The sequence below is a fragment of the Mustelus asterias genome, unplaced genomic scaffold, assembly GCF_964213995.1.
Source record: "Mustelus asterias unplaced genomic scaffold, sMusAst1.hap1.1 HAP1_SCAFFOLD_1763, whole genome shotgun sequence".
NCBI lineage: Eukaryota > Metazoa > Chordata > Chondrichthyes > Carcharhiniformes > Triakidae > Mustelus > Mustelus asterias.
Genome location: NW_027591708.1, coordinates 10,433 through 37,809, shown reverse-complemented (window position 1 = coordinate 37,809; position 27,377 = coordinate 10,433). Strand labels below are relative to the sequence as shown.

The following is a 27,377-nucleotide window of genomic DNA, read 5'->3' as shown; positions in this document are numbered from 1 at the left end:
AACTAGAGGACACACAGCCTCAAAATAAAGGGGGGTCGGTTTAAGACAGAGTTGAGGAGGAACTTCTTCTCCCAGAGGGTGGTGAATCTCTGGAATTCTCTGCCCACTGAGGTGGTGGAGGCTACCTCGCTGAATATGTTTAAAGCGCGGATGGATGGATTCCTGATCGGTAAGGGAATTAAGGGTTATGGGGATCAGGCGGGTAAGTGGAACTGATCCACGTCAGATCAGCCATGATCTTATTGAATGGCGGGGCAGGCTCGAGGGGCCAGATGGCCTACTCCTGCTCCTATTTCTTATGTTCTTATGTTCTAACCGTGACCCACTTGTCCGTCTCTCGTGGCCCCGGTGTGACCTCCTGAATGTAACTCCTCTCCATCCCCTCCTCATTCTCCCTAACCAGACGAAGGTCATTGAGCTGCAGTTCCAGTTCCCCAACGCGGTCCCTTAGGATCTGCAGCTCGACGCAACTGGCGCAGATATGGGCGTCCGGCAGGCTAGCTGACTCCAGGACCTCCCACATCCGACACTGAGAACAGCAAACTGGCCTCACAATCATAATTCCCCCTTTCTTCCAATGACACAGGAAAAACTGTCTAAACCTACCCCACCTCTTCCTGTTTACGCCAAATCCCGATGAACCAAAGCCCGTCAACTCTCACTCTGCTTCCCACTCACTCCACTACCCGCTCCCGACGCTGCCCGCTCAAAAGTGCGGCCTGCTTTTAAACCCTCCAAAAACCTTCCCAGGCTTCTCCTGGGCCTACTTCCTGTTTTGGAAAAAAAACCCTCCGATTTTTAACACAAATTTAACTGAAAAATAAATAAATCAATCAAAGGCAGATACAGAGTAAAGATCCCTCTACACTGTCCCCATCAAACACTCCCAGGACAGGTACAGCACGGGGTTAGATACAGAGTAAAGCTCCCTCTACACTGTCCCCATCAAACACTCCCAGGACAGCGACAGCACGGGGTTAGATACAGAGTAAAGCTCCCTCTACACTGTCCCCATCAAACACTCCCAGGACAGGGACAGCACGGGGTTAGATACAGAGTAAAGCTCCCTCTACACTGTCCCCCATCAAACACTCCCAGGACAGGTACAGCACGGGGTTAGACACAGAGTAAAGCTCCCTCTACACTGTCCCCCATCAAACACTCCCAGGACAGGTACAGCACGGGGTTAGATACAGAGTAAAGCTCCCTCTACACTGTCCCCATCAAACACTCCCAGGACAGGTACAGCACGGGGTTAGATACAGAGTAAAGCTCCTTCTACACTGTCCCCCATCAAGCACTCCCAGGACAGGTACAGCACGGGGTTAGATACAGAGTAAAGCTCCCTCTACACTGTCCCCATCAAACACTCCCAGGACAGGTACAGCACGGGGTTAGATACAGAGTAAAGCTCCCTCTACACTGTCCCCCATCAAACACACCCAGGACAGGTACAGCACGGGGTTAGATACAGAGTAAAGCTCCCTCTACACTGTCCCCATCAAACACTCCCAGGACCGGTACAGCACGGGGTTAGATACAGAGTAAAGCTCCCTCTACACTGTCCCCATCAAACACTCCCAGGACAGGTACAGCACGGGGTTAAATACAGAGTAAAGCTCCCTCTACACTGTCCCCCATCAAACACTCCCAGGACAGGTACAGCACGGGGTTAGATACAGAGTAAAGCTCCCTCTACACTGTCCCCATCAAACACTCCCAGGGCAGGTACAGCACGGGGTTAGATACAGCGTAAAGCTCCCTCTACACTGTCCCCATCAAACACTCCCAGGGCAGGTACAGCACGGGGTTAGATACAGAGTAAATCTCCCTCTACACTGTCCCCATCAAACACTCCCAGGACAGGTACAGCACGGGGTGAGATACAGAGTAAAGCTCCCTCTACACTGTCTCCCATCAAACACTCCCAGGACAGGTACAGCACGGGGTTAGATACAGAGTAAAGCTCCCTCTCCACTGTCCCCCATCAAACACTCCCAGGACAGGTACAGCACGGGGTTAGATACAGAGTAAAGCTCCCTCTCCACTGTCCCCCATCAAACACTCCCAGGACAGGTACAGCACGGGGTTAGATACAGAGTAAAGCTCCCTCTACACTGTCCCCATCAAACATTCCCAGGACAGATACAGCACGGGGTTAGATACAGAGTAAAGCTCCCTCTACACTGTCCCCATCAAACTCTCCCAGGACAGGTACAGCACGGGGTTAGATACAGAGTATTGCTCCCTCTGCACTGTCCCCCATCAAACACTCCCAGGACAGGTACAGCACAGGGTTAGATACAGAGTAAAGCTCCCGCTACACTGTCCCCCATCAAACATTCCCAGGACAGGCACAGCACGGGGTTAGATACAGAGTAAAGCTCCCTCTACACTGTCGCCCATCAAACACTCCCAGGACAGATACAGCACGGTGTTCGATACAGAGTAAAGCTCCCTTTACACTGTCCCCATCAAACACTCCCAGGACAGGTACAGCACGGGGTTAGATACAGAGTAAAGCTCCCTCTACACTGTCCCCATCAAACACTCCCAGGACAGGTACAGCACGGGGTTAGATACAGAGTAAAGCTCCATCTACACTGCCCCCATCAAACACACCCAGGACAGGTACAGCACGGGGTTAGATACAGAGTAAAGCTCCCTCTACACTGTCCCCCATCAAACACTCCCAAGACAGGTACAGCACGGGGTTAGATACAGAGTAAAGCTCCCTCGACACTGTCCCCATCAAACACTCCCAGGACAGGGACAGCATGGGGTTAGATACAGAGTAAAGCTCCCTCTGCACTGTCCCCCATCAAACACTCCCAGGACAGGTACAGCACGGGGTTAGATACAGAGTAAAGCTCCCTCGACACTGTCCCCATCAAACACTCCCAGGACAGGGACAGCATGGGGTTAGATACAGAGTAAAGCTCCCTCTGCACTGTCCCCCATCAAACACTCCCAGGACAGGTACAGCACAGGGTTAGATACAGAGTAAAGCTCCCTCTACACTGTCCCCCATCAAACATTCCCAGGACAGGCACAGCACGGGGTTAGATACAGAGTAAAGCTCCCTCTACACTGTCCCCCATCAAACACTCCCAGGACAGTTACAGCACGGGGTTCGATACAGAGTAAAGCTCCCTTTACACTGTCCCCATCAAACACTCCCAGGACAGGTACAGCACGGGGTTAGATACAGAGTAAAGCTCCCTCTACACTGTCCCCATCAAACACTCCCAGGACAGGTACAGCACGGGGTTAGATACAGAGTAAAGCTCCATCTACACTGCCCCCATCAAACACACCCAGGACAGGTACAGCACGGGGTTAGATACAGAGTAAAGCTCCCTCGACACTGTCCCCCATCAAACACTCCCAGGACAGGTATAGCACGGGGTTAGATACAGAGTAAAGCTCCCTCGACACTGTCCCCATCAAACACTCCCAGGACAGGGACAGCATGGGGTTAGATACAGAGTAAAGCTCCCTCTACACTGTCCCCACCAAACACTCCCAGGACAGGTACAGCACGGGGTTAGATACAGAGTAAAGCTCCCTCTACACTGTCCCCATCAAACACTCCCAGGACAGGTACAGCACGGGGTTAGATACAGAGTAAAGCTCCCTCTACACTGTCCCCCATCAAACACTCCCAGGAGAGGTATTGCAAGGATTTAGATACAGAGTAAAGCTCCCTCTACACTGTCCCCATCAAACACTCACAGGACAGGTACAGCACGGGGTTAGATACAGAGTAAAGCTCCCTCTACACTGTCCCCCATCAAACACTCCCAGGACAGGTACAGCACGGGGTTAGATACAGAGTAAAGCTCCCTCGACACTGTCCCCATCAAACACTCCCAGGACAGGGACAGCATGGGGTTAGATACAGAGTAAAGCTCCCTCTGCACTGTCCCCCATCAAACACTCCCAGGACAGGTACAGCACAGGGTTAGATACAGAGTAAAGCTCCCTCTACACTGTCCCCCATCAAACATTCCCAGGACAGGCACAGCACGGGGTTAGATACAGAGTAAAGCTCCCTCTACACTGTCCCCCATCAAACACTCCCAGGACAGTTACAGCACGGGGTACGATACAGAGTAAAGCTCCCTTTACACTGTCCCCATCAAACACTCCCAGGACAGGTACAGCACGGGGTTAGATACAGAGTAAAGCTCCCTCTACACTGTCCCCATCAAACACTCCCAGGACAGGTACAGCACGGGGTTAGATACAGAGTAAAGCTCCATCTACACTGCCCCCATCAAACACACCCAGGACAGGTACAGCACGGGGTTAGATACAGAGTAAAGCTCCCTCGACACTGTCCCCCATCAAACACTCCCAGGACAGGTATAGCCCGGGGTTAGATACAGAGTAAAGCTCCCTCGACACTGTCCCCATCAAACACTCCCAGGACAGGGACAGCATGGGGTTAGATACAGAGTAAAGCTCCCTCTACACTGTCCCCACCAAACACTCCCAGGACAGGTACAGCACGGGGTTAGATACAGAGTAAAGCTCCCTCTACACTGTCCCCATCAAACACTCCCAGGACAGGTACAGCACGGGGTTAGATACAGAGTAAAGCTCCCTCTACACTGTCCCCCATCAAACACTCCCAGGAGAGGTATTGCAAGGATTTAGATACAGAGTAAAACTCCTTCTCCACTCTCCTGTTGAAATACTGTCCCTCATTTCCCTGTCTCTCTGTCTCTCTGTCTGTCTGTCTCTCTCTCTTTGTCTCTGTCTCTGTCTCTCCCACCCTCTGTTTCTCTCTCTGTCTATATCTCTCTCACTCTCTCCCTCTCTCTCTTTCTCTGTCTCTGTCCCTCTCTCTCTCTCCCTCTCTCTCCATCCCCCCTCCCCTCTCTCTCTGTCTCTGTCTCTCTATCTCCCTCTCTATCTCTCTCTCTATTACGAATTTCTCTTACCTGCTCTGTGTATTGTTCTTTCCTCATTCTTTCCTTGCGTATTGATATGGTCTCCGCTCGGCTCCATTCTTTGTGTCTGTGTGTGTTCCTCTGTCTCTCTCTGCCTCCCTCACTTTCACTCTCCACTCCTCTCCCGTCTCCTTCCCTTCCTCCCAGTTGAGTCTCAGTCTCTCCTCAGTTTTGATGTGAGCGTGAGAACTTCCTCCAAACTCTTGTTGACAGTTTGTTCCTTTCACAATGCCACTTCCCCTTAGATCGGTGTTGGAGATTGGTTGTACTGACGACTTGGATCGCAACCCCTCGGACCCAATCCCTCTCCACATCTCTCAAACTCTCTCTCTCTCTCTTTCTGTGTGTGTCTCTCTTCCTCTCTCAAACTCTCTCTGTCTCTTTCTGCTTCTTTCTCTGTTCCTCAGTGGTTAACACTGCTGCCTCACTGCGCCAGCGACCCAGGTTCGATTCCCCGCTTGGGTCACAATCTGTGCAGAGTCTGCACATTCTCCCCGTGTCTGCGTGGGTTTCCTCTGGGCGCTCCGGTTTCCTCCCACAGTCCGAAAGACTTGCGGGTTAGGGTGCATTGGGTCGTGCTAAATTCTCCTTCAGTGTACCCGATCAGGCGCCGGACTGTGGCGACGAGGGGATTTTCACAGTAACTTCATTGCAGTGTTAAGGTAAGCCGACTTGTGACACTAATAAATAAACTTCGCCTCATCAAACTCTCCCTTTCTTTTCCTCCCTCTCTCTTCATCTCTCTATCTGAAGATTTCTACCTTTCTCTTTCACTTGCGTGCTTGACTTCCAAGTTGAATGTGGGATTGGAAAAGGAACATATACAATTGGGAGATCGTAAAGGTGAAAGGCAAAATAATCAGTTAAATTGATACATATTGGAGCCAGAAGGTCATATAAAGAAAACTTGATCTGTTCTGGAGAGTGGAAATTCTAAAGCCTTGTATACCTGGAGTATTGGGCAAAGTTTTGGTTCCCATCTTTGAGGAAAGATGTAGTGGCATTGGAGGCAGTTCAGAGGAGGTTCACTAGATTGATTCCAGGGATGAGGGGATTGTCGAATGAAGAGAGATTGAACAGTTGAGGCCGATACTCTCTGGAATTGAGAAGAATGAGGGGAGATCAAATTGAGGTGTACAAGATGACAAAAGGTTATGGGTAAAGTAGACGTGGAGCGGATGCTTCCTCTTGTTGTACATTCGAGGATGAGAGGTCATCGTCTGAGGAGAAGGAGTAGGAAATTTAAAACAGAGTTGAGGAGGAACGACTTCTCCCAAAGGGTTGTGAATCTGAGGAATTCGCTGCCCCAAATCGCGGTGGATGCCGGGACAGTGAGTAAATTTAAGGAGGAGTTGGACAGATTTTTAATTGGGAATGGGGTTGAAGGGTTATGGGGGGGAGGCAGGAAAATGGGGATGAGGAGCGTATCAGCCGCGATCGAATGGCGGAGCGGACTCGATGGGCCGAGTGGCCTAATTCTGCTCCTATATCTTATGAACTAATGAAATTATTTTCCCGAGAGTGGCAAGGAAATGTTTGGGACTTTAACTGGATGTTTCGCATTGAGACAATCTGTTAGGACTGTTGCCTTGGAAAGGGGTGTTATGCATGATTTTATTGAGGACAATGTGCTCTGAGGAATTGTACCAGAATGTAAATGCTTTGATGACAGAGTGTTTGTTTAAGTCTTTCCCTCGATGCAGTTGTTCTACAGCTGTCTGCCTGGAGTGTGTGGGTTCTGGCGGGCTTTTGGGCATAATTCCCTGAGCAAGACCTGTTTTTCCAGTGCTCCTGTTTTCATTATTGTTCCTGTTATTCTCATTCTGCTGAGTGACTGGTCATTGTTGAACTTTGCAATTAGTCGTTAAATTTAAGAGAATCATCTGAAAGAAAACGCATTCCATGACCTTCTTTGTGTCGCCAAGTTACCGCGTCACTCTGGCGATGAGGATGAAAATGGAAAATGAAGGGAAAACATTGTGTTTCCATGTTCAGTATGACAACACGGGATCGCGTGCCATGAGCAGCTGGTTAGAAGATTCATCAGTAGTCTACTGTAGGTCGCAACACAACCGTCAAGCTTCTGTCAGGGTTTCCGAGAGTGTGTGGGCTTTTGGAGGGATCTCCAGTCTGCAAGAGCATGTTCCTGAAAACAAGGACTGTTTTTCTAGTGCTCCTGTTTTCAAACACTTGTTCATGTTCTGCGGAGTTTCTGTTATTCATAGATCATAGAACCCTGCAGAGCAGAAAGAGGCCATTCGGCCCATCGAGTCTGCACCGACCACAATCCCACCCAGGCCCTACCCCCGTATCCCTACACATTTTACCCGCTAATCCCTCTAACCTACTCATCTCAGGACACTAAGGGGCAATTTTAGCACAGCCAATCAACCTAACCCGCACATCTTTAGACTGTGGGAGGAAACCGGAGCACCCGGAGGAAACCCACGCAGACACGAGGAGAATGTGCAAAACTCCACACAGACAGTGACCCGAGCGGGAATCGAACCCAGGTCCCTGGAGCTGTGAAGCCGCAGTGCTAACCACTGTGCTACCGTGCCGCCCTTGTTAAGCATCGTTAATTATTGATATAAGGAAGATCATTCCTGAACCAACACATTAAACAACCTGAGTTGTGGTCTCCAGTGACCACAGACATGTTGTTAGAAGGAACTGTTAATTGTGGGAAGTTATTCCCTGTGTCTTCAGATGTTACTGGTATTCTTTATTTCAATAAATGTTTAAATTCAAAAGATAAAATCATTATAAGAGGTGAGATGGTTAATTACCCTGATTTCAGATACATCCTCATAATATACAAATTGCAAACTGTTGTGGCAGCTTCTCTTTTTTTCCCTTTGGGGTTTGGGCAGACGGGCACTGACCATCTACAGTGTCAGGACATGTGGAAAAAACATTGAACCAACCATTCGAAGTATGTAAGCTTCAAACAAAAGAAGGATTTTATTTCTTGCAAATGCCGGGTGGGATGATTCCCGGTTTGTTTTCCAGGATCCGTCTCCGATACAAAGTCTGGGCAACACAAGTAAAGCTTTTAGTAATTAGGATTCACCACAATGTTCAGTGCAAACTTCAAAAACAGCAAAAGATCCAGACACGGGGACGTGGAGAACAAACACGGTGGAACAGAGGGATATAGAGAGAGGACACACTGGGGAACAGAGGGATATTGAGAGAGGACACACTGGGGAACAGAGGCATATAGAGAGAGGACACACTGGGGAACAGAGGGATATAGAGAGAGGACACACTGGGGAACAGAGGGATATAGAGAGAGGACACACTGGGGAACAGAGGGATATAGAGAGAGGACACACTGGGGAACAGAGGGATATAGAGTGAAGACACACTGGGGAACAGAGGGATATAGAGAGAGGACACACTGGGGAACAGAGGGATATAGAGAGAGGACACACTGGGGAACAGAGGGATAGAGAGAGAGGACACACTGGGGAACAGAGGGATATAGAGAGAGGACACACTGGGGAACAGAGGGATATAGAGAGAGGACACACTGGGGTACAGAGGGATATAGAGAGAGGACACACTGGGGAACAGAGGGATATAGAGAGAGGACACACTGGGAAACAGAGGGATATAGAGAGAGGACACACTGGGGAACAGAGGGATAGAGAGAGAGGACACACTGGGGAACAGAGGGATATAGAGAGAGGACACACTGGGGAACAGAGGGATATAGAGAGAGGACAAACTGGGGAACAGAGGGATATAGAGAGAGGACACACTGGGGAACAGAGGGATATAGAGAGAGGACACACTGGGGAACAGAGGGATATAGAGAGAGGACAAACTGGGGAACAGAGGGATATAGAGAGAGGACACACTGGGGAACAGAGGATACAGAGAGAGGACACACTGGGGAACAGAGGGATATAGAGAGAGGACACACTGGGGAACAGAGGGATAGAGAGAGAGGACACACTGGGGAACAGAGGGATAGAGAGAGAGGACACACTGGGAACAGAGGGACATAGAGAGAGGACACACTGGGAACAGAGGGATATAGAGAGGGGATCTTTACAAAATCCTGGGTCTCTCTTTCTGTGTCCCAGTCTCTCTTCAGGGACAATATTTCTCAAAGTCAGCTGCCCCGATGCCGGATGGAGCCGGTTTCTCACAGATAAAATGGAAAACTCTGTTGCAGCGAACATCATTAAATCCAAATGTCCTTCCACGGTACTCTTTCGAAAATGTGCCACAGTCCTCATTGTTCGCATTGTCCGGTTGGTTGTTCAGCCAATGAGAATCACTTTGACTGTGGAAAGATATCCATTAAATTCCATTCAGAGTTAGGAAAAAATTCCAACAGACTCGGATCAATCCCAAAATAATCCCACTCCCCCACACTCTCCCCATAGCCCTGTATCAATCCCAAACTAATCCCACTGCCCCACTCTCTCCCCATAGCCCTGTATCAATCCCCACACTAATCCCACTGCCCCACTCTTTCCCCATAGCCCTGTATCAATCCCCACACTAATCCCACTGCCCCACACTTTCCCCATAGCCCTGGATCAATCCCAAACTAATCCCACTGCCCCACTCTTTACCCATAGCCCTGGAACAACTCTCAAACTAATCCCACTGTCCCGCTCTCTCCATAGCCCTGTATCAAACCCCAAACTAATCCCACTGCCCCGCTCTCTCCCCATTGCCCTGTATCAATCCCCAAACTAATCCCACTGTCCCGCTCTCTCCCCATAGCCCTGTATCAATCACCTAACTAATCCCACTGTCCCCACTCTCTCCCCATAGCCCTTTATCAATCCCAAACTAATCCCACTGCCCCACTCTCTCCCCATAGCCCTGTATCAATCCCCACACTAATCCCACTGCCCCACTCTTTCCCCATAGCCCTGTATCAATCCCCACACTAATCCCACTGCCCCACTCTTTCCCCATAGCCCTGGATCAATCCCAAACTAATCCCACTGCCCCACTCTTTCCCCATAGCCCTGGAACAAACCTCAAACTAATCCCACTGTCCCGCTCTCTCCATAGCCCTGTATCAAACCCCAAACTAATCCCACTGCCCCGCTCTCTCCCCATTGCCCTGTATCAATCCCCAAACTAATCCCACTGTCCCGCTCTCTCCCCATAGCCCTGTATCAATCACCTAACTAATCCCACTGTCCCCACTCTCTCCCCATCGCCCTTTATCAATCCCCAAACAAATCCCACTGTCCCACTCTCTCCTCATAGCCCTGTATCAATCCCAAACTAATCCCACTGCCCCACTCTCTCCCCATAGCCCTGAATCAATCCCCAAACTAAACCCACTGTCCCAATCTCTCCCCATAGCCCTGTATCAATCCCCAAACTAATCCCACTGTCCCGCTCTCTCCCCATAGCCCTGTATCAATCCCCAAACTAACCCGACTGCCCCGCTTTCTCCTCATAGCCCTGTATCAATCCCAAACTAATCCCACTGTCCCACTCTCTCCCCATAGCCCTGTATCAATCCCCAAACTAATCCCACTGTCCCACTCTCTCCCCATAGCCCTGTATCAATCCCCAAACTAATCCCACTGTCCCGCTCTCTCCCCATAGCCCTGTATCAATCCCCAAACGAATCCCACTGCCCCGCTCTCTCCCCATAGCCCTGTATCAATCCCCTAAACTAATCCCACTGTCCCACTCTCTCCCCATAGCCCTAAATCAATCTCCAAACTACTCCCACTGTCCCACTCTCTCCCCATAGCCCTGTATCAATCCCCAAACTAATCCCACTGACCCGCTCTCTCCCCATAGCCCTGTATCAATTCCCAAACTAATCCCACTGCCCCCGCTCTCTCCCCATAGCCCTGTATCAATCCCCTAAACTAATCCCACTGTCCCACTCTCTCCCCATAGCCCTAAATCAATCTCCAAACTACTCCCACTGTCCCACTCTCTCCCCATAGCCCTGTATCAATCCCCAAACTAATCCCACTGCCCCACTCTCTCCCCATAGCCCTGTATCAATCCCCAAACTAATCCCACTGCCCCACTCTCTCCACATAGCCCTGTATCAATCCCCAAACTAATCCCAATGCCCCACTCTCTCCCCATAGCCCTGTATCAATCCCCAAACTAATCCCACTGTCCCACTCTCTCTCCATAGCCCTGTATCAATCCCCAAACTAATCCCACTGCCCCACCCTCTCCCCATAGCCCTGTATCAATCCCCAAACTAATCCCACTGTCCCACTCGCTCCCCATAGCCCTGTATCAATCCCCAAACTAATCCCACTGCCCCGCTCTCTCCGGATCCGATGCTGGGACTCACCTCACTGGGGTCCCATCCACCCATTCCCAGTTTCCTTCTCTCTCTCGATCTGTGAGTCCAATCAGATACTGCTGATTCTTTTCCGGCATGGATTGGATTACAAAATTCTAGAGAAGAAACAAGTTTGTGGAGTTACTGTCACTGTCTCAACTCACACACACAGCTCCTTATCTCTGTGTTTACTCTGTATCTAACCCCGTGCTGTACCTGTCCTGGGAGTGTTTGATGGGGGACAGTGTAGAGGGAGCTTTACTCTGTATCTAACCCCGTGCTGTACCTGTCCTGGGAGTGTTTGATGGGGGACAGTGTAGAGGGAGCTTTACTCTGTATCTAACTCCGTGCTGTACCTGTCCTGGGAGTGTTTGATGGGGGACAGTGTAGAGGGAGCTTTACTCTGTATCTAACCCCGTGCTGTACCTGTCCTGGGAGTGTTTGATGGGGGACAGTGTAGAGGGAGCTTTACTCTGTATCTAACCCCGTGCTTTACCTGCCCTGGGAGTGTTTGATGGGGGACAGTGTAGAGGGAGCTTTACTCTGTATCTAACCCCGTGCTGTACCTGTCCTGGGAGTGTTTGATGGGGGCAGTGTAGAGGGAGCTTTACTCTGTATCTAACCCCGTGCTGTACCTGTCCTGGGAGTGTTTGATGGTGACAGTGCAGAGGGAGCTTTACTCTGTATCTAACCCCGTGCTGTACCTGCCCTGGGAGTGTTTGAACAGGGTCAGTGTAGAGGGAGCTTTACTCTGTATCTAACCCCGTGCTTGATCTGTCCTGGGAGTGTTTGATCGGGACAGTGTAGAGGGAGCTTTACTCTGTACCTAACCCCGTGCTGTACCTGTCCTGGGAGTGTTTGATGGGGGACAGTGTAGAGGGAGCTTTACTCTGTATCTAACCCCGTGCTGTACCTGTCCTGGGAGTGTTTGATGGGGGACAGTGTAGAGGGAGCTTTACTCTGTATCTAACCCCGTGCTGTACCTGTCCTGGGAGTGTTTGATGGGGGACAGTGTAGAGGGAGCTTTACTCTGCATCTAACCCCGTGCTGTACCTGTCCTGGGAGTGTTTGATGGGGGACAGTGTAGAGGGAGCTTTACTCTGTATCTCACCCCTTGCTGTACCTGTCCTGGGAGTGTTTGATGTGGGACAGTGTAGAGGGAGCTTTACTCTGTATCTAACCCCGTGCTGTACCTGTCCTGGGAGTGTTTGATGGGGGACAGTGTAGAGGGAGCTTTACTCTGTATCTAACCCCGTGCTGTACCTGTCCTGGGAGTGTTTGATGGGGACAGTGTAGAGGGAGCTTTACTCTGTATCTAACCCCGTGCTGTACCTGTCCTGGGAGTGTTTGATGGGGGACAGTGTAGAGGGAGCTTTACTCTGTATCTAACCCCGTGCTGTACCTGTCCTGGGAGTGTTTGATGGGGACAGTGTAGAGGGAGCTTTACTCTGTATCTAACCCCGTGCTGTACCTGTCCTGGGAGTGTTTGATGGGGGACAGTGTAGAGGGAGCTTTACTCTGTATCTAACCCCGTGCTGTACCTGTCCTGGGAGTGTTTGATGGGGACAGTGTAGAGGGAGCTTTACTCTGTATCTAACCCCGTGCTGTACCTGTCCTGGGAGTGTTTGATGGGGGGACAGTGCAGAGGGAGCTTTACTCTGTATCTAACCCCGTGCTGTACCTGTCCTGGGAGTGTTTGATGGGGACAGTGCAGAGGGAGCTTTACTCTGTATCTAACCCCGTGCTGTCCCTGTCCTGGGAGTGTTTGATGGGGGGACAGTGTAGAGGGAGCTTTACTCTGTATCTAACCCCGTGCTGTACCTGTCCTGGGAGTGTTTGATGGGGGGACAGTGTAGAGGGAGCTTTACTCTGTATCTAACCCCGTGCTGTACCTGTCCTGGGAGTGTTTGATGGGGGACAGTGTAGAGGGAGCTTTACTCTGTATCTAACCCCGTGCTGTACCTGTCCTGGGAGTGTTTGATGGGGGGACAGTGCAGGGGGATATTTTCTCTCGAACACATTCTGACAGGTGTTGCTGTCATTCTCACCTGTTCCTGGTCTGTATTGATGATGAGGAGGTGTGAGTTTAGGGATTCACATTCTCGCTTTGCCGTGTCCCAGTTCTCAGTGGCTATGGAGAATCTGTAGCAGCTGTGATTGTGAAGTTTCCAGCCACTCGGACAGAGAGAATCTGAGAAATAATAAAGAATTCATTCGGTGAAATACATTAAAAATTCGGAGCAGGAGAAGGCCATTCAGCCCCTCTCTCTCCAGCCTGTTACACAGGAACAGGAGGTGGCCATTCAGCCCCTCTCTGTCCAGCCTGTTACACAGGAACAGGAGGAGGCCATTCAGCCCCTCTCTCTCCAGCCTGTTACACAGGAACAGGAGGAGGCCATTCAGCCCCTCTCTCTCTCCAGCCTGTTACACAGGAACAGGAGGAGGCCATTCAGCCCCTCTCTCTCTCCAGCCTGTTACACAGGAACATGAGGAGGCCATTCAGCCCCTCTCTCTCTAAAGCCTGTTACACAGGAACAGGAGGAGGCCATTCAGCCCCTCTCTCTCTCCAGCCTGTTACACAGGAACAGGAGGAGGCCATTCAGCCCCTTTCTCTCTCCAGCCTGTTACACGGGAACAGGAGGAGGCCATTCAGCCCCTCTCTCTCTCCAGCCTGTTACAGAGGAACAGGAGGAGGCCATTCAGCCCCTCTCTCTCTCCAGCCTGTTACACAGGAACAGGAGGAGGCCATTCAGCCCCTCTCTCTCTCCAGCCTGTTACACAGGAACAGGAGGAGGCCATTCAGCCCCTCTCTCTCTCCAGCCTGTTACACAGGAACAGGAGGAGGCCATTCAGCCCCTCTCTCTCTCCAGCCTGTTACACAGGAACAGGAGGAGGCCCATTCAGCCCCTCTCTCTCCAGCCTGTTACACAGGAACGGGAGGAGGCCATTCAGCCCCTCTCTCTCTCCAGCCTGTGACACAGGAACAGGAGGAGGCCCATTCAGCCCCTCTCTCTCCAGCCTGTTACACAGGAACAGGAGGAGGCCCATTCAGCCCCTCTCTCTCCAGCCTGTTACACAGGAACAGGAGGAGGCCATTCAGCCCCTCTCTCTCCAGCCTGTTACACAGGAACAGGAGGAGGCCATTCAGCCCCTCTCTCTCCAGCCTGTTCCACAGGAACAGGAGGAGGTCATTCAGCCCCTCTCTCTCTCCAGCCTGTTACACAGGAACAGGAGGAGGCCATTCAGCCCCTCTCTCTCCAGCCTGTTCCACAGGAACAGGAGGAGGTCATTCAGCCCCTCTCTCTCTCCAGCCTGTTACACAGGAACAGGAGGAGGCCATTCAGCCCCTCTCTCTCCAGCCTGTTACACAGGAACAGGAGGAGGCTATTCAGCCCCTCTCAAGCCTCTTACTCGTATCGGAAGTACAAGAGGAATCCAGACTCTGATTAATCCTCGAGATTCCGATCATCCCGTGGCCAACATTGATGAGGTATCTCCCATGACCTCGCCACCCCCCGCCCCCCCTCCCCACCCCCGCCTGCGTCCCGCCCCAACAAGCTCCATCAGAATATCATCCGTTGAACAGAATAACGGAGTTACTGTCTGTCCTCCCAATGGGAACACAACTCCAGGCTAATGGCCTGCGATGTCCACCATCAAGTTGGTGGCAGCGGTTATAGAACAAAGAGATCTAAGGGTACATGTTCATAGCCCCTTGAAAGCGGACTCACAGGTGGACAGAGTGGTGAAGAAGGCATTCGGCACGCTTGGTTTCATCGGTCAGAACATTGAACACAGGAGTTGGGACGTCTTGTTGAAGTTGTACAAGACATTGGTAAGGCCACACTTGGAATACTGTGTACAGTTCCGGTCACCCTATTATAGAAAGGATATCATTAAACTCGAAAGAGTGCAGAAAAGATTTACGAGGATGCTACTGGGACTCGATGGTTTGAGTTATAAGGAGAGGCTGGATAGACTGGGACTTTTTTCTTTGGACCGTAGGAGGCTGAGGGGTGATCTTCGAGAGGTCTATAAAATAATGAGGGGCACAGATCAGCTGGATAGTCAATATCTTTTCCCAAAGGTAGGGGAGTCTAAAACTAGAGGGCAGAGGTTTAAGTTGAGAAGGGAGAGATACAAAATGGTCCAAAGGGGCAATTTTCTCACACAGAGGGTGGTGAGTGTCTGGAACGAGCTGCCAGAGGTAGTAGTAGAGGCGGGTACAATTTTGTCTTTTAAAAAGCATTAGACAGTTACATGGGTATGGAGGGATATGGGCCAAATGCGGGCAATTGGGACTAGCTGAGGGGTTTAAAAAAAGGGTGGCAGGGACAAGTTGGGCCGAAGGGCCTGTTTCCGTGCTGCAAACCTCGATGACTCTATGACTCTATTCCGGTCATCCCGTGGCCAACATTGAGGGGGTGTGTCCCATGCCCTCCCGCTCCCCCCCCCCCCCGCCGCACCAATCTCCATCGCACTATCGTCCGTTGGAACAGAATTCCGGCGGTTACTGCCTGATCTCTCAACAGGAAGACTACTCCAGGCAATGGCCTGCGCTGTCCGCCATCAATCCAGTGGCAGCAGCAACAACTCCCACCCTCATCAAGCCGGCCAACTGCTGGAGCTCACGCCTGCCGACTGAGTCATCCGCGCGTACCTCATACACCATCGCCTGAGAGATTGAAGCATCTCTGTGTGCTTACCCCCACTGTGGCCGCCACCTCTACAGGAAGAGTCAATTATCCAGCATCAGTCTTCAGCCTGCCGAGCTTTGTGAGGGCTTATACCATTCGACTTTTGATGCAGGAGATTGGAATGGAGTCACACAGTAAATCTTTTCACTGTGTGGCCTTCTCCCCGTGTCTCTCACCCTTCCCATTCCCTCCTCCACCAACCCAGCCCTCAGCCCCTCCATCTCCCGCTGTGCACCACCTTCTTTGGTTCTATAAACAGAGCAGGAGAGTCCACGAATAAACTAACCCTCTGAGTTCATCCTGTTTCAGGATTCCTGTGGGATGTTTAAAGGATGACTGGAACATGTCCAAAATCGCAAGGGCGGCACGGCGGGTTAGCACTGTGGCCTCACTGTGCCAGGGACTCGGGTTCGATTCCCGGCTTGGGACACTGTCTGTGCGGAGTTTGCACGTTCTCCCCGTGTCTACGTGGGGTTCCTCCGGGTGCTCACGTTTCCTCCAACGTGTCCGAAAGATGTGCGGGGTCAGTGGATTGGCCATGCTAAATTGCAACTTAGTGACCAAAGATGTGTAGGTTAGGTGGATTGGCCATGCTAAATTGCAACTTAGTGACCAAAGATGTGTAGGTTAGGTGGATTGGCCATGCTAAATTGCCCCTTAGTGTCCAAAGATGTGTAGGTTCGGTGGATTGGCCATGCTAAATTGCAACTTAGTGTCCAAAGATGTGTAGGAAAGGTGGATTGGCCATGCTAAATTGCCCCTTAGTGTCCAAAGATGTGTAGGTTAGGTGGATTGGCCATGCTAAATTGTCCCTTAGTGTCCAAAGATGTGTAGGTTAGGTGGATTGGCCATGCTAAATTGTCCCTTAGTGTCCAAAGATGTGCAGGTTAGGTGGATTGGCCATGCTAAATTGCAACTTAGTGACCAAAGATGTGTAGGTTAGGTGGATTGGCCATGCTAAATTGCAACTTAGTGACCAAAGATGTGTAGGTTAGGTGGATTGGCCATGCTAAATTGCAACTTAGTGACCAAAGATGTGTAGGTTAGGTGGATTGGCCATGCTAAATTGCCCCTTAGTGTCCAAAGATGTGTAGGTTCGGTGGATTGGCCATGCTAAATTGCAACTTAGTGTCCAAAGATGTGTAGGAAAGGTGGATTGGCCATGCTAAATTGCCCCTTAGTGTCCAAAGATGTGTAGGTTAGGTGGATTGGCCATGCTAAATTGTCCCTTAGTGTCCAAAGATGTGTAGGTTAGGTGGATTGGCCATGCTAAATTGTCCCTTAGTGTCCAAAGATGTGCAGGTTAGGTGGATTGGCCATGCTAAATTGTCCCTTAGTGTCCAAAGATGTGTAGGTTAGGTGGATTGGCCATGCTAAATTGACCCTTAGTGTCCAAAGATGTGCAGGTTAGGTGGATTGGCCATGCTAAATTGCCCCTTAGTGTCCAAAGATGTGCAGGTTAGGTGGATTGGCCATGCTAAATTGCCCCTTAGTGTCCAAAGATGTGTAGGTTAGGTGGATTGGCTATGCTAAATTGCAACTTAGTGTCCAAAGATGTACAGGTTAGGTGGATTGGCCATGCTAAATTGCCCCTTAGTGTCCAAAGATGTGTAGGTTAGGTGGATTGGCTATGCTAAATTGCAACTTAGTGTCCAAAGATGAGCAGGCTGGGTGGATTGGCCATGCTAAATTGCCCCTTAGTGTCCAATGATGTGTAGGTTAGGTGGATTGGCCATGCTAAATTGCCCCTTAGTGTCCAAAGATGAGCAGGCTGGGTGGATTGGCCATGCTAAATTGCCCCTTAGTGTCCAATGATGTGTAGGTTAGGTGGATTGGCCATGCTAAATTGCAACTTAGTGTCCAAAGATGTGCAGGTTAGGTGGATTTGCCATGCTAAATTGACCCTTAGTATCCAAAGATGAGCAGGCTGGGTGGATTGGACAAGGTAAATTGCCCCCTTAGTGTCCAATAATGTGAACATTAGGTGGATTGACCATGCTAATTTGCTCCTGAAGAACATAAGAAATAGGAGCAGGAGTCGGCCATCTGGCCCCTCGAGCCTGCCCCACCATTCAACAAGATCATGGCTGATCTGAAGTGGATCAGTTCCACTCACCCGCCTGATCCCTATAACCCCTAATTCCCTTACCGATCAGGAATCCATCTCTCCGTGATTTAAACATATTCAACGAGGTAGCCTCCACCACTTCAGTGGGCAGAGAAGTCCAGAGATTCACCACCCTCTGAGAGAAGAAGTTCCTCCTCAACTCTGTCCTAAACTGACCCCCCCTTTATTTTGAGGCTGTGCCCCTCTAGTTCTAGTTTCCTTTCTAAGTGGAAAGAATCTCTCCATCTCTACCCTATCCAGCCCCTTCATTATCTTATAGGCCTCGATAGATTCTATGATATAAAGGAGGAACTCAAACTGGAAGCACCCTAATCTCCAGGGAGATGAATCACATCAATTATATTTATAAGGCAAAAACCTTCCGTCCGTAACATCACCGGGGGAGGATGTGGGGAGAACGGGACATCAGGAATTCAGGAAGGGGATAAAGGGTCAGGAGGGGGGTTGGGAGGAATGGAGTTTTTAGCTCCGACTCACCTGACATGTTTCGGAGGGTGGCGCAGAGAGAGATTGCTTTCTGCCTGCTCTGCGAAAGAGTCTCGGATATGTTCTGGAACCTTCCACTCATCTCCGTCAAGTTCCGCACGGAGTTAGCCAAGGACGCGTTCAGCCAATCGCCTCGTTCCCGCAGGGTGCGTTGTTCCTTTTTAGCCTCAGAAAAATCCTGCGTCAACTGTAGGACTGAGAGAGCGAGAGAGACAGTGAGAAGAGAGAGAGTGGATATATCAGAGTGTTACAGTGAGGGGTGTGAGATATATCAGAGTGTTACAGTGAGGGGTGTGGGATATATCAGAGTGTTACAGTGAGGGGTGTGAGATATATCAGAGTGTTACAGTGAGGGGTGTGGGATATATCAGAGTGTTACAGTGAGGGGTGTGAGATATATCAGAGTGTTACAGTGAGGGGTGTGGGATATATCAGAGTGTTACAGTGAGGGGCGTGGGGTATATCAGAGTGTTACAGTGAGGGGTGTGGGATATATCAGAGTGTTACAGTGAGGGGTGTGGGATATATCAGAGTGTTACAGTGAGGGGTGTGGGATATATCAGAGTGTTACAGTGAGGGGTGTGGGATATATCAGAGTGTTACAGTGAGGGGTGTGGGATATATAAGAGTGTTACAGTGAGGGGTGTGGGATACATCAGAGTGTTACAGTGAGGGGTGTGGGGTATATCAGAGTGTTACAGTGAGGGGTGTGGGATATATCAGAGTGTTACAGTGAGGGGTGTGGGATATATCAGAGTGTTACAGTGAGGGGTGTGGGATATATCAGAGTGTTACAGTGAGGGGTGTGGGATATATCAGAGTGTTACAGTGAGGGGTGTGGGATATATAAGAGTGTTACAGTGAGGGGTGTGGGATACATCAGAGTGTTACAGTGAGGGGTGTGGGGTATATCAGAGTGTTACAGTGAGGGGTGTGGGATATATCAGAGTGTTACAGTGAGGGGTGTGGGATATATCAGAGTGTTACAGTGAGGGGTGTGGGATATATCAGAGTGTTACAGTGAGGGGTGTGGGATATATCAGAGTGTTACAGTGAGGGGTGTGGGATATATCAGAGTGTTACAGTGAGGGGTGTGGGGTATATCAGAGTGTTACAGTGAGGGGTGTGGGATATATCAGAGTGTTACAGTGAGGGGTGTGGGGTATATCAGAGTGTTACAGTGAGGGGTGTGGGATATATCAGAGTGTTACAGTGAGGGGTGTGGGATATATCAGAGTGTTACAGTGAGGGGTGTGGGATATATCAGAGTGTTACAGTGAGGGGTGTGGGGTATATCAGAGTGTTACAGTGAGGGGTGTGGGATATATCAGAGTGTTACAGTGAGGGGTGTGGGATATATCAGAGTGTTACAGTGAGGGGTGTGGGATATATCAGAGTGTTACAGGGTGTTATTTATCGATGTACCATATACGGTTAATCCGATGATTATTGCGAAAAGCGAGATTATGATGAGGAGTGCGACCAGTCCGAGACATCTGGATTTTTTTGAGTTGGTTCCTCCAGCTGTTTCCTGTTGTCTTTGATCTGGAACAGAGAAGTTGAGAAGGTCGGGAACCTTGTGTAACGTTACGGGACTGGCGATGGTGACATCTTCCCATCGCTCAGAGAGATAAACAACACACCTCACCCGATTGTAGGGGCTGGAGGAGGCTACAGAGATAGGGAGCGGTGTCGGGGCTGGAGGAGGTTACAGAGATAGGGAGGGGTATAGGGACAGGAGGAGGTTACAGAGATAGGGAGAGGATGTCTGGGGCTGGAGGAGGTTACAGAGATAGGGAGGGGGTGTCGGGGGCTGGAGGAGGTTACAGAGATAGGGAGGGGTGTCGGGGCTGGTGGAGGTTACAGAGATAGGGAGGGGTGTCGGGGGCTGGAGGAGGTTACAGAGATAGGGAGGGGGTGTAGGGGCTGGAGGAGGTTACAGAGATAGGGAGGGGTGTAGGGGGCTGGAGGAGGTTACAGAGATAGGGAGGGGTGTAGGGGCCGGAGGAGGTTACAGAGATAGGGAGAGGTGTAGGGGCTGGAGGAGGTTACAGAGATAGGGAGGGGTGTAGGGGGCTGGAGGAGGTTACAGAGATCGGGAGCGGTGTAGGGGCTGGAGGAGGTTATTGAGATAGGGAGGGGTGTAGGGGCTGGAGGAGGTTACAGAGATAGGGAGGGGTGTAGGGGCTGGAGGAGGTTACTGAGATAGGGAGGGGTGTAGGATTGGAAGAGGTTACTTCGATTGGGAGGGATGCAGGGGGCTGGAGGAGGTTACTTAGATAGGGAGGGGTGCAGGGGGCTGGAGGAGCTTACAGAGATCGGGAGGGGAGTAGGGGTTTGGTGGAGGTGACACAGATAGATCGGGTGTAACTGATTAATGTTTTAAAGTTTATTTATTAGTCACAGGTCGGCTGGCATTAACACTGCAATGAAGTTGCTGTGAAAATCCTCTCATTGTCAAACTCCAGTGCCTGTTTGGGTACACTGAGGGAGAATTTAGCACGGACAATATACATCTTTCGGTCTGTGGGAGGAAACCGGAGCACCCGGAGGAAACCCACGCAGACACGGGGAGAATGTGCAGACTCCGCACAGACAGCGACCCAAGCCGGGAATCGAACCCGGGTCCCTGGCGCTGTGAGGCAGCAGTGCTAACCCACTGTGTCTCTGTGCCGCCCGTGCCAATTTTTGAGGACATCTGGGTTATCTCTCTGTCACTCTCGACACGGGTGTCAGAGTGAATCCCCCCTTCCCCCTCGCTGCCCTGAACCACCGTGACCTCTGACCCCAAGTGTGACTGACCTTTGCCCGGGGCGACCTCTGACCCTGCGTTCGGTTGGGCGCTCTGCGATCTGACTGCGATTTGAGCGTAAGTTGTCTCCGGTTCGGCTGCGAGAGACGGAGGGGGAGAGAGCGTGAGACGGTGCGAGGGACGCGAAGGGTCTCCGGGAAGTACGTGTGACGGAGGGTGACCCAGAGGATAACGACACAGCCTCGACGCACACACACCCCCCTGAGAATCAGCCACACACACACACACACACTGAGACGTAACCGCAACGTAACCCGGTGCATCGTAAACCCTTCCTTCCCCAGCAACGCACACTTAGCACGGAACTGCCTCTTAGTAAAGACCTAACTCTCCCCGACACCCAGTCTAACAGATAACAAGTAGATCTGGAGACTGAGCTGTAACCAGCACGTCGCTACGATGCAAAGGTGTAACAGACATGTAACTGAGGTGTAACAGACACACAACTAAGCTGCAAAATAGATGTATCTAATTTGTACGAGACATATAACTAAGCTGTAATACACAAGTAAAGTAGGTGTAACAGGCACGGAAATAAGGTGTACAAGGGAGGTCATGCCTCACTAACCTGGTGGAGTTTTTTGAAGAAGTGACCAGAATGGTTGACGAGGGAAGGGCCGTGGATGTCGTCTATATGGACTTTAGTAAAGCGTTTGACAAAGTCCCGCATGGTAGGCTGGTGAAAAGGGTTGGGTCTCATGGGATAAAGGGGGAGGCGGCTAGATGGGCGGAGAACTGGCTTGGTCCACAGGAGACAGAGGGTGGTAGTGGAAGGGTCTTTTTCCGGCTGGAGGCCTGTGACTAGTGGTGTTCCGCAGGGCTCTGTATTGGGACCTCTGCTGTTTGTGATTTATATAAACGACCTGGAAGAAGGTGTAACTGGGGTGATCAGTAAGTTTGCGGACGACACAAAACTGGCAGGACTTGCAGATAGTGAGGAGCATTGTCAGAAGCAACAGAAGGATATAGATAGGCTGGAAATTTGGGCAAAGAAATGGCAGATGGAGTTCAATCCAGATCAATGTGAAGTGATGCATTTTGGTAGAAATAATGTCGGGAGGAGCGATACGATAAATGGCAGAACCATAAAGGGTGTAGATACGCAGAGGGACCTGGGTGTGCAAGTCCACAGATCCTTGAAGGTGACGTCACAGGTGGAGAAGGTGGTGAAGAAGGCATATGGCATGCTTGCCTTTATAGGACAGGGCATAGAGTATAAAAGTTGGGGTCTGATGTTGCAGATGTATAGAACGTTGGTTCGGCCGCATTTGGAATACTGCGTCCAGTTCTGGTCGCCACACTACCAGAAGGACGTGGAGGCTTTCGAGAGATTACAGAGGAGGTTTACCAGGATGTTGCCTGGTATGGAAGGGCTTAGTTATGAGGAGAGATTGGGTAAACTGGGGTTGTTCTCCCTGGAAAGACGGAGGATGAGGGGAGACTTAATAGAGGTGTATAAAATTATGAAAGGCATAGATAGGGTGAACGGTGGGAAGCTTTTCCCCGGGTCGGTGGTGACGTTCACGAGGGGTCATAGGTTCAAGGTGAAGTGGGGGGAGGTTTAACACGGATATCAGAAGGACGTATTTTACACAGAGGGTGGTGGGGGCCTGGAATGCGCTGCCGGGCAAGGTGGTGGAGGCGGACACACTGGGAACGTTTAAGACTTATCTCGACAGCCACATGAACGGAGTGGGAATGGAGGGATACAAAAGAATGGTCTAGTTTGGACCAGGGAGCGGCGCGGGCTTGGAGGGCCGAAGTGCCTGTTCCTGTGCTGTATTGTTCTCTGTTCTAGACATGTAATTAAGGTGTAACAGGCGTGTTGGTAAGGTGTAACAGACACATAACGTAGGTGTAACGAGCAGAGACGAGGTGTAACTGAGGGGAAACCGAGCAGTAATTGAGATGTAACAGACACAAAACTGAGGTGAAACAGATGTGATATTGACTAAAGTGAAACTGAACAGGAAAATGAAAGAATCAAAACAGACCGACAGCATCAAGGACAACGCAACTGAGATGTGACTAAAGTGGAGCAGATGTGAGACACATCTGGACCTTAAGAAAGACACAGGATGTCCGTAACTGACCTGATGTGTGGATCGTAGAGTTCTGAGAGGCTGCAGCGAAATTCAGCTCCGAGTAGGTTAATTCAGAGTCATCTAGAACAATTCAACACGAACCAAACAAATATGTGAGTGTTAGATACAGAGTAATCTCCCTCTCCACTCTCCCCCGTCAAACACTCCCAGGACAGGTACAGCACGGGGTTAGATACAGAGTAATCTCCCTCTCCACTCTCCCCCGTCAAACACTCCCAGGACAGGTACAGCACGGGGTTAGATACAGAGTAATCTCCCTCTCCACTCTCCCCCGTCAAACACTCCCAGGACAGGTACAGCACGGGGTTAGACACAGAGTAAAGCTCCCTCTACACTGTCCCCCATCAAACACTCCCAGGACAGGTACAGCACGGGGTGAGACACAGAGTAAAGCTCCCTCTGCACTGTCCCCATCAAACACTCCCAGGACAGGTACAGCACGGGGTTAGATACAGAGTAAAGCTCCCTCTACACTGTCCCCCATCAAACACTCCCATGACAGGTACAGCACGGGGTTAGATGCAGAGTAAAGCTCCCTGTCCCCATCAAACACCCCCAGGACAGGTACAGCACGGGGTTAGATACAGAGTAAAGCTCCCTCTACACTGTCCCCCATCAAACACTCCCAGGACAGGTACAGCACGGGGTTAGATACAGAGTAATCTCCCTCTCCACTCTCCCCCGTCAAACACTCCCAGGACAGGTACAGCACGGGGTTAGATACAGAGTTAAGCTCCCTCTACACTGTCCCCCATCAAACACTCCCAGGACAGGTACAGTACGGGGTTAGATACAGAGTAATCTCCCTCTCCACTGTCCCCATCAAACACTCCCAGGACAGGTACAGCACGGGGTTAGATACAGAGTAAAGCTCCCTCTACACTGTCCCCCATCAAACACTCCCAGGACAGGTACAGCACGGGGTTAGATACAGAGTAATCTCCCTCTCCACTCTCCCCCGTCAAACACTCCCAGGACAGGTACAGCACGGGGTTAGATACAGAGTAAAGCTCCCTCTACACTGTCCCCATCAAACACTCCCAGGACAGGTACAGCACGGGGTTAGATACAGAGTAAAGCTCCCTCTACACTGTCCCCCATCAAACACTCCCAGGACAGGTACAGCACGGGGTTAGATACAGAGTAATCTCCCTCTCCACTGTCCCCATCAAAGACTCCCAGGACAGGTACAGCACGGGGTTAGATACACAGTAAACCTCCCTCTACACTGTCCCCATCAAACACTCCCAGGACAGGTACAGCACGGGGTTAGATACAGAGTAATCTCCCTCTCCACTGTCCCCATCAAACACTCCCAGGACAGGTACAGCACGGGGTTAGATACAGAGTAAAGCTCCCTCTACACTGTCCCCCATCAAACACTCCCAGGACAGGTACAGCACGGGGTTAGATACAGAGTAATCTCCCTCTCCACTCTCCCCCGTCAAACACTCCCAGGACAGGTACAGCACGGGGTTAGATACAGAGTAAAGCTCCCTCTACACTGTCCCCATCAAACACTCCCAGGACAGGTACAGCACGGGGTTAGATACACAGTAAACCTCCCTCTACACTGTCCCCCATCAAACACTCCCAGGACAGGTACAGCACGGGGTTAGATACAGAGTAAAGCTCCCTCTACACTGTCCCCCATCAAACACTCCCAGGACAGGTACAGCACGGGGTTAGATACAGAGTAAAGCTCCCTCTACACTGTCCCCATCAAACACTCCCAGGACAGGTACAGCACGGGGTTAGACACAGAGTAAAGCACCCTCTACACTGTCCCCCATCAAACACTCCCAGGACAGGTACAGCACGGGGTTAGATACAGTGTAAAGCTCCCTCTCCACTCTCCCCCGTCAAACACTCCCAGGACAGGTACAGCACGGGGTGAGACACAGAGTAAAGCTCCCTCTACACTGTCCCCCATCAAACACTCCCATGACAGGTACAGCACGGGGTTAGATGCAGAGTAAAGCTCCCTGTCCCCATCAAACACTACCAGGACAGGTACAGCACGGGGTTAGATACAGAGTAAAGCTCCCTCTGCACTGTCCCCATCAAACACTCCCAGGACAGGTACAGCACGGGGTTAGATGCAGAGTAAAGCTCCCTCTACACTGTCCCCCATCAAACACTCCCAGGACAGGTACAGCACGGGGTTAGATACAGAGTAAAGCTCCCTCTACACTGTCCCCCATCAAACACTCCCAGGACAGGTACAGCACGGGGTTAGATACAGAGTAAAGCTCCCTCTACACTGTCCCCCATCAAACACTCCCAGGACAGGTACAGCACGGGGTTAGATACAGAGTAAAGCTCCCTCTACACTGTCCCCCATCAAACACTCCCAGGACAGGTACAGCACGGGGTTAGATACAGAGTAAAGCTCCCTCTACACTGTCCCCCATCAAACACTCCCAGGACAGGTACAGCACGGGGTTAGATACGGAGTAAAGCTCCCTCTACACTGTCCCCCATCAAACACTCCCAGGACAGGGAGAGCCTTTCTCTCGCTCTCTCTGTCTGTCTCTCTCTGCCTCTCTCTCTATCCCTCCCCCCCCCCCCCCCCCCCCCCGCCCACCCCTCTCGCTCTCTCTGTCTCTCTCCCTCTCTTTCCCGCTATTGAAGACTGGAACCTACCTCCACTGGGTGCTGTCCTGCTGTTCCTCACGTTTTTCATTTGGATATCGTCACCGTCCGGCTCCCTACTTTGTGCACAGGGATCCCTCCTTCTCTCTGCCGCTCTCTGTCTCTCTCTGTCTGTCTCTCTCTCTCTCTCTGTGTCTCTGTCTCTCTCTCTCTCTCTGTTCTGCTCCTGTCTAATTCTCTCGCTCTCTGATGTGTTTCAGTCTTTCCTCAATTTTGCTTATTTAACCAAAACTTCCTCCAAACTCTTTGTGACGGTTTGTTCCTTTTCGCAATGCCACTTCCCCTGAGATCAGTGTGAGAGACTGGTTGTACATTTGACTCCCTGGGCACCAATCTCTCAGTCTCAATCTCTCTCCCTCTCTCTGCATCACTCAGACTCACAATCTCTCTCTCTCTCTCTCTGTCTCTCTTTTTGTCTGTCTCTCCCCGTTTCTCTCTCTCTCTCTCTGTCTGTCCTACCTTCTCTCTCTCTCTCTCTCTCTCAGTTGGAGCTCAATTTTTTAGCTTGCTGTTCGTGTCGAGAACTTCCCCCAATATTTCTGCCCTCCTTTTCACAATGACACTTCCCCTGTGATAAAAATCTCTCTCGCTGTCTCTCTTTCCAACTCTCTGCCTCTGAAATTCTCTCTGCCCTCTCTCAAACTATCTCCCCCTCTCTGAAAATCTCTCTCTCCCGCTGTCTCTCTCTCAAACTGTCTTTCTGTCTCTGTCTCACTCTCTGTGTCTGTTTCCCTTTCAAACTCGGTCTCTCTCTCTCAGCCTCCCTCGAGTTCTCTCACAGTCTCTCAGTGTCTGTTTCTCGCTGTTAAACTCTCTCACAGTCTTTCCCTCCCTCTTGTTCCTCAATGTCCAGATTGTTTTTGATGTTGTTGGTGTTTTCAATGTGGAGGTTGTTGTTTTGAGACAGGACAGAGGGACAGAGAGGAGATTCGACCATCGCACCGTGTAGAGAATCCCTGGGGTAAATGAAACTTCAGAGAATGATGTCTGGACCTAGGTCAGGGTGAGGGGCTGGAAACTCTCCCCTGGGGGAAGGTCACTGGGACTTTGAACATTGAGAAACACCAGAAAATCGAACAACAACCTCACCCTTGAGAAACTTAAACAGACAGAGAGACAGAGAGGGAGAGAGGCAGAGGGACAGAGAGAGAGAGAGAGAGACAGAGAGGGACAGAGAGAGAGACAGAGAGGGACAGAGACAGAGAGAGGGAGAGAGAGAGAGAGACAGAGAGGGA

At 50.8% G+C, this 27,377-nt stretch overlaps 1 protein-coding gene across 4 annotated transcripts in view; it reads right to left on the bottom strand.

The window, feature by feature from the left end:
- The window catches only part of LOC144488677 (C-type lectin domain family 17, member A-like), a 53,550-nt gene extending 26,693 nt beyond the window's left edge, over positions 1-26,857 (bottom strand). Inside the window, exons 1-8 of one of the 4 annotated variants that reach the window (XR_013496638.1) lie at positions 26,134-26,502; positions 23,476-23,547; positions 21,373-21,459; positions 19,996-20,115; positions 18,562-18,765; positions 13,308-13,450; positions 11,269-11,375; positions 8,954-9,255 (exon numbers count right to left, since the gene is read on the bottom strand). Coding sequence is in view for 3 of the 4 variants with exons in the window: in XM_078206766.1 (XP_078062892.1) it covers positions 9,060-9,255; positions 11,269-11,375; positions 13,308-13,450; positions 18,562-18,765; positions 19,996-20,115; positions 21,373-21,459; positions 23,476-23,547; positions 26,134-26,173 (969 nt within the window). In the remaining variant the exon portion in view is untranslated. Of the gene's footprint in view, positions 1-7,889; positions 9,256-11,268; positions 11,376-13,307; positions 13,451-18,561; positions 18,766-19,995; positions 20,116-21,372; positions 21,460-23,475; positions 23,548-26,133 lie in introns of those variants that run through there. The other 3 variants (XM_078206766.1, XM_078206768.1, XM_078206767.1) reach the window with 3 other exon arrangements.
- Between the last annotated feature and the right edge of the window lie 520 nt (positions 26,858-27,377).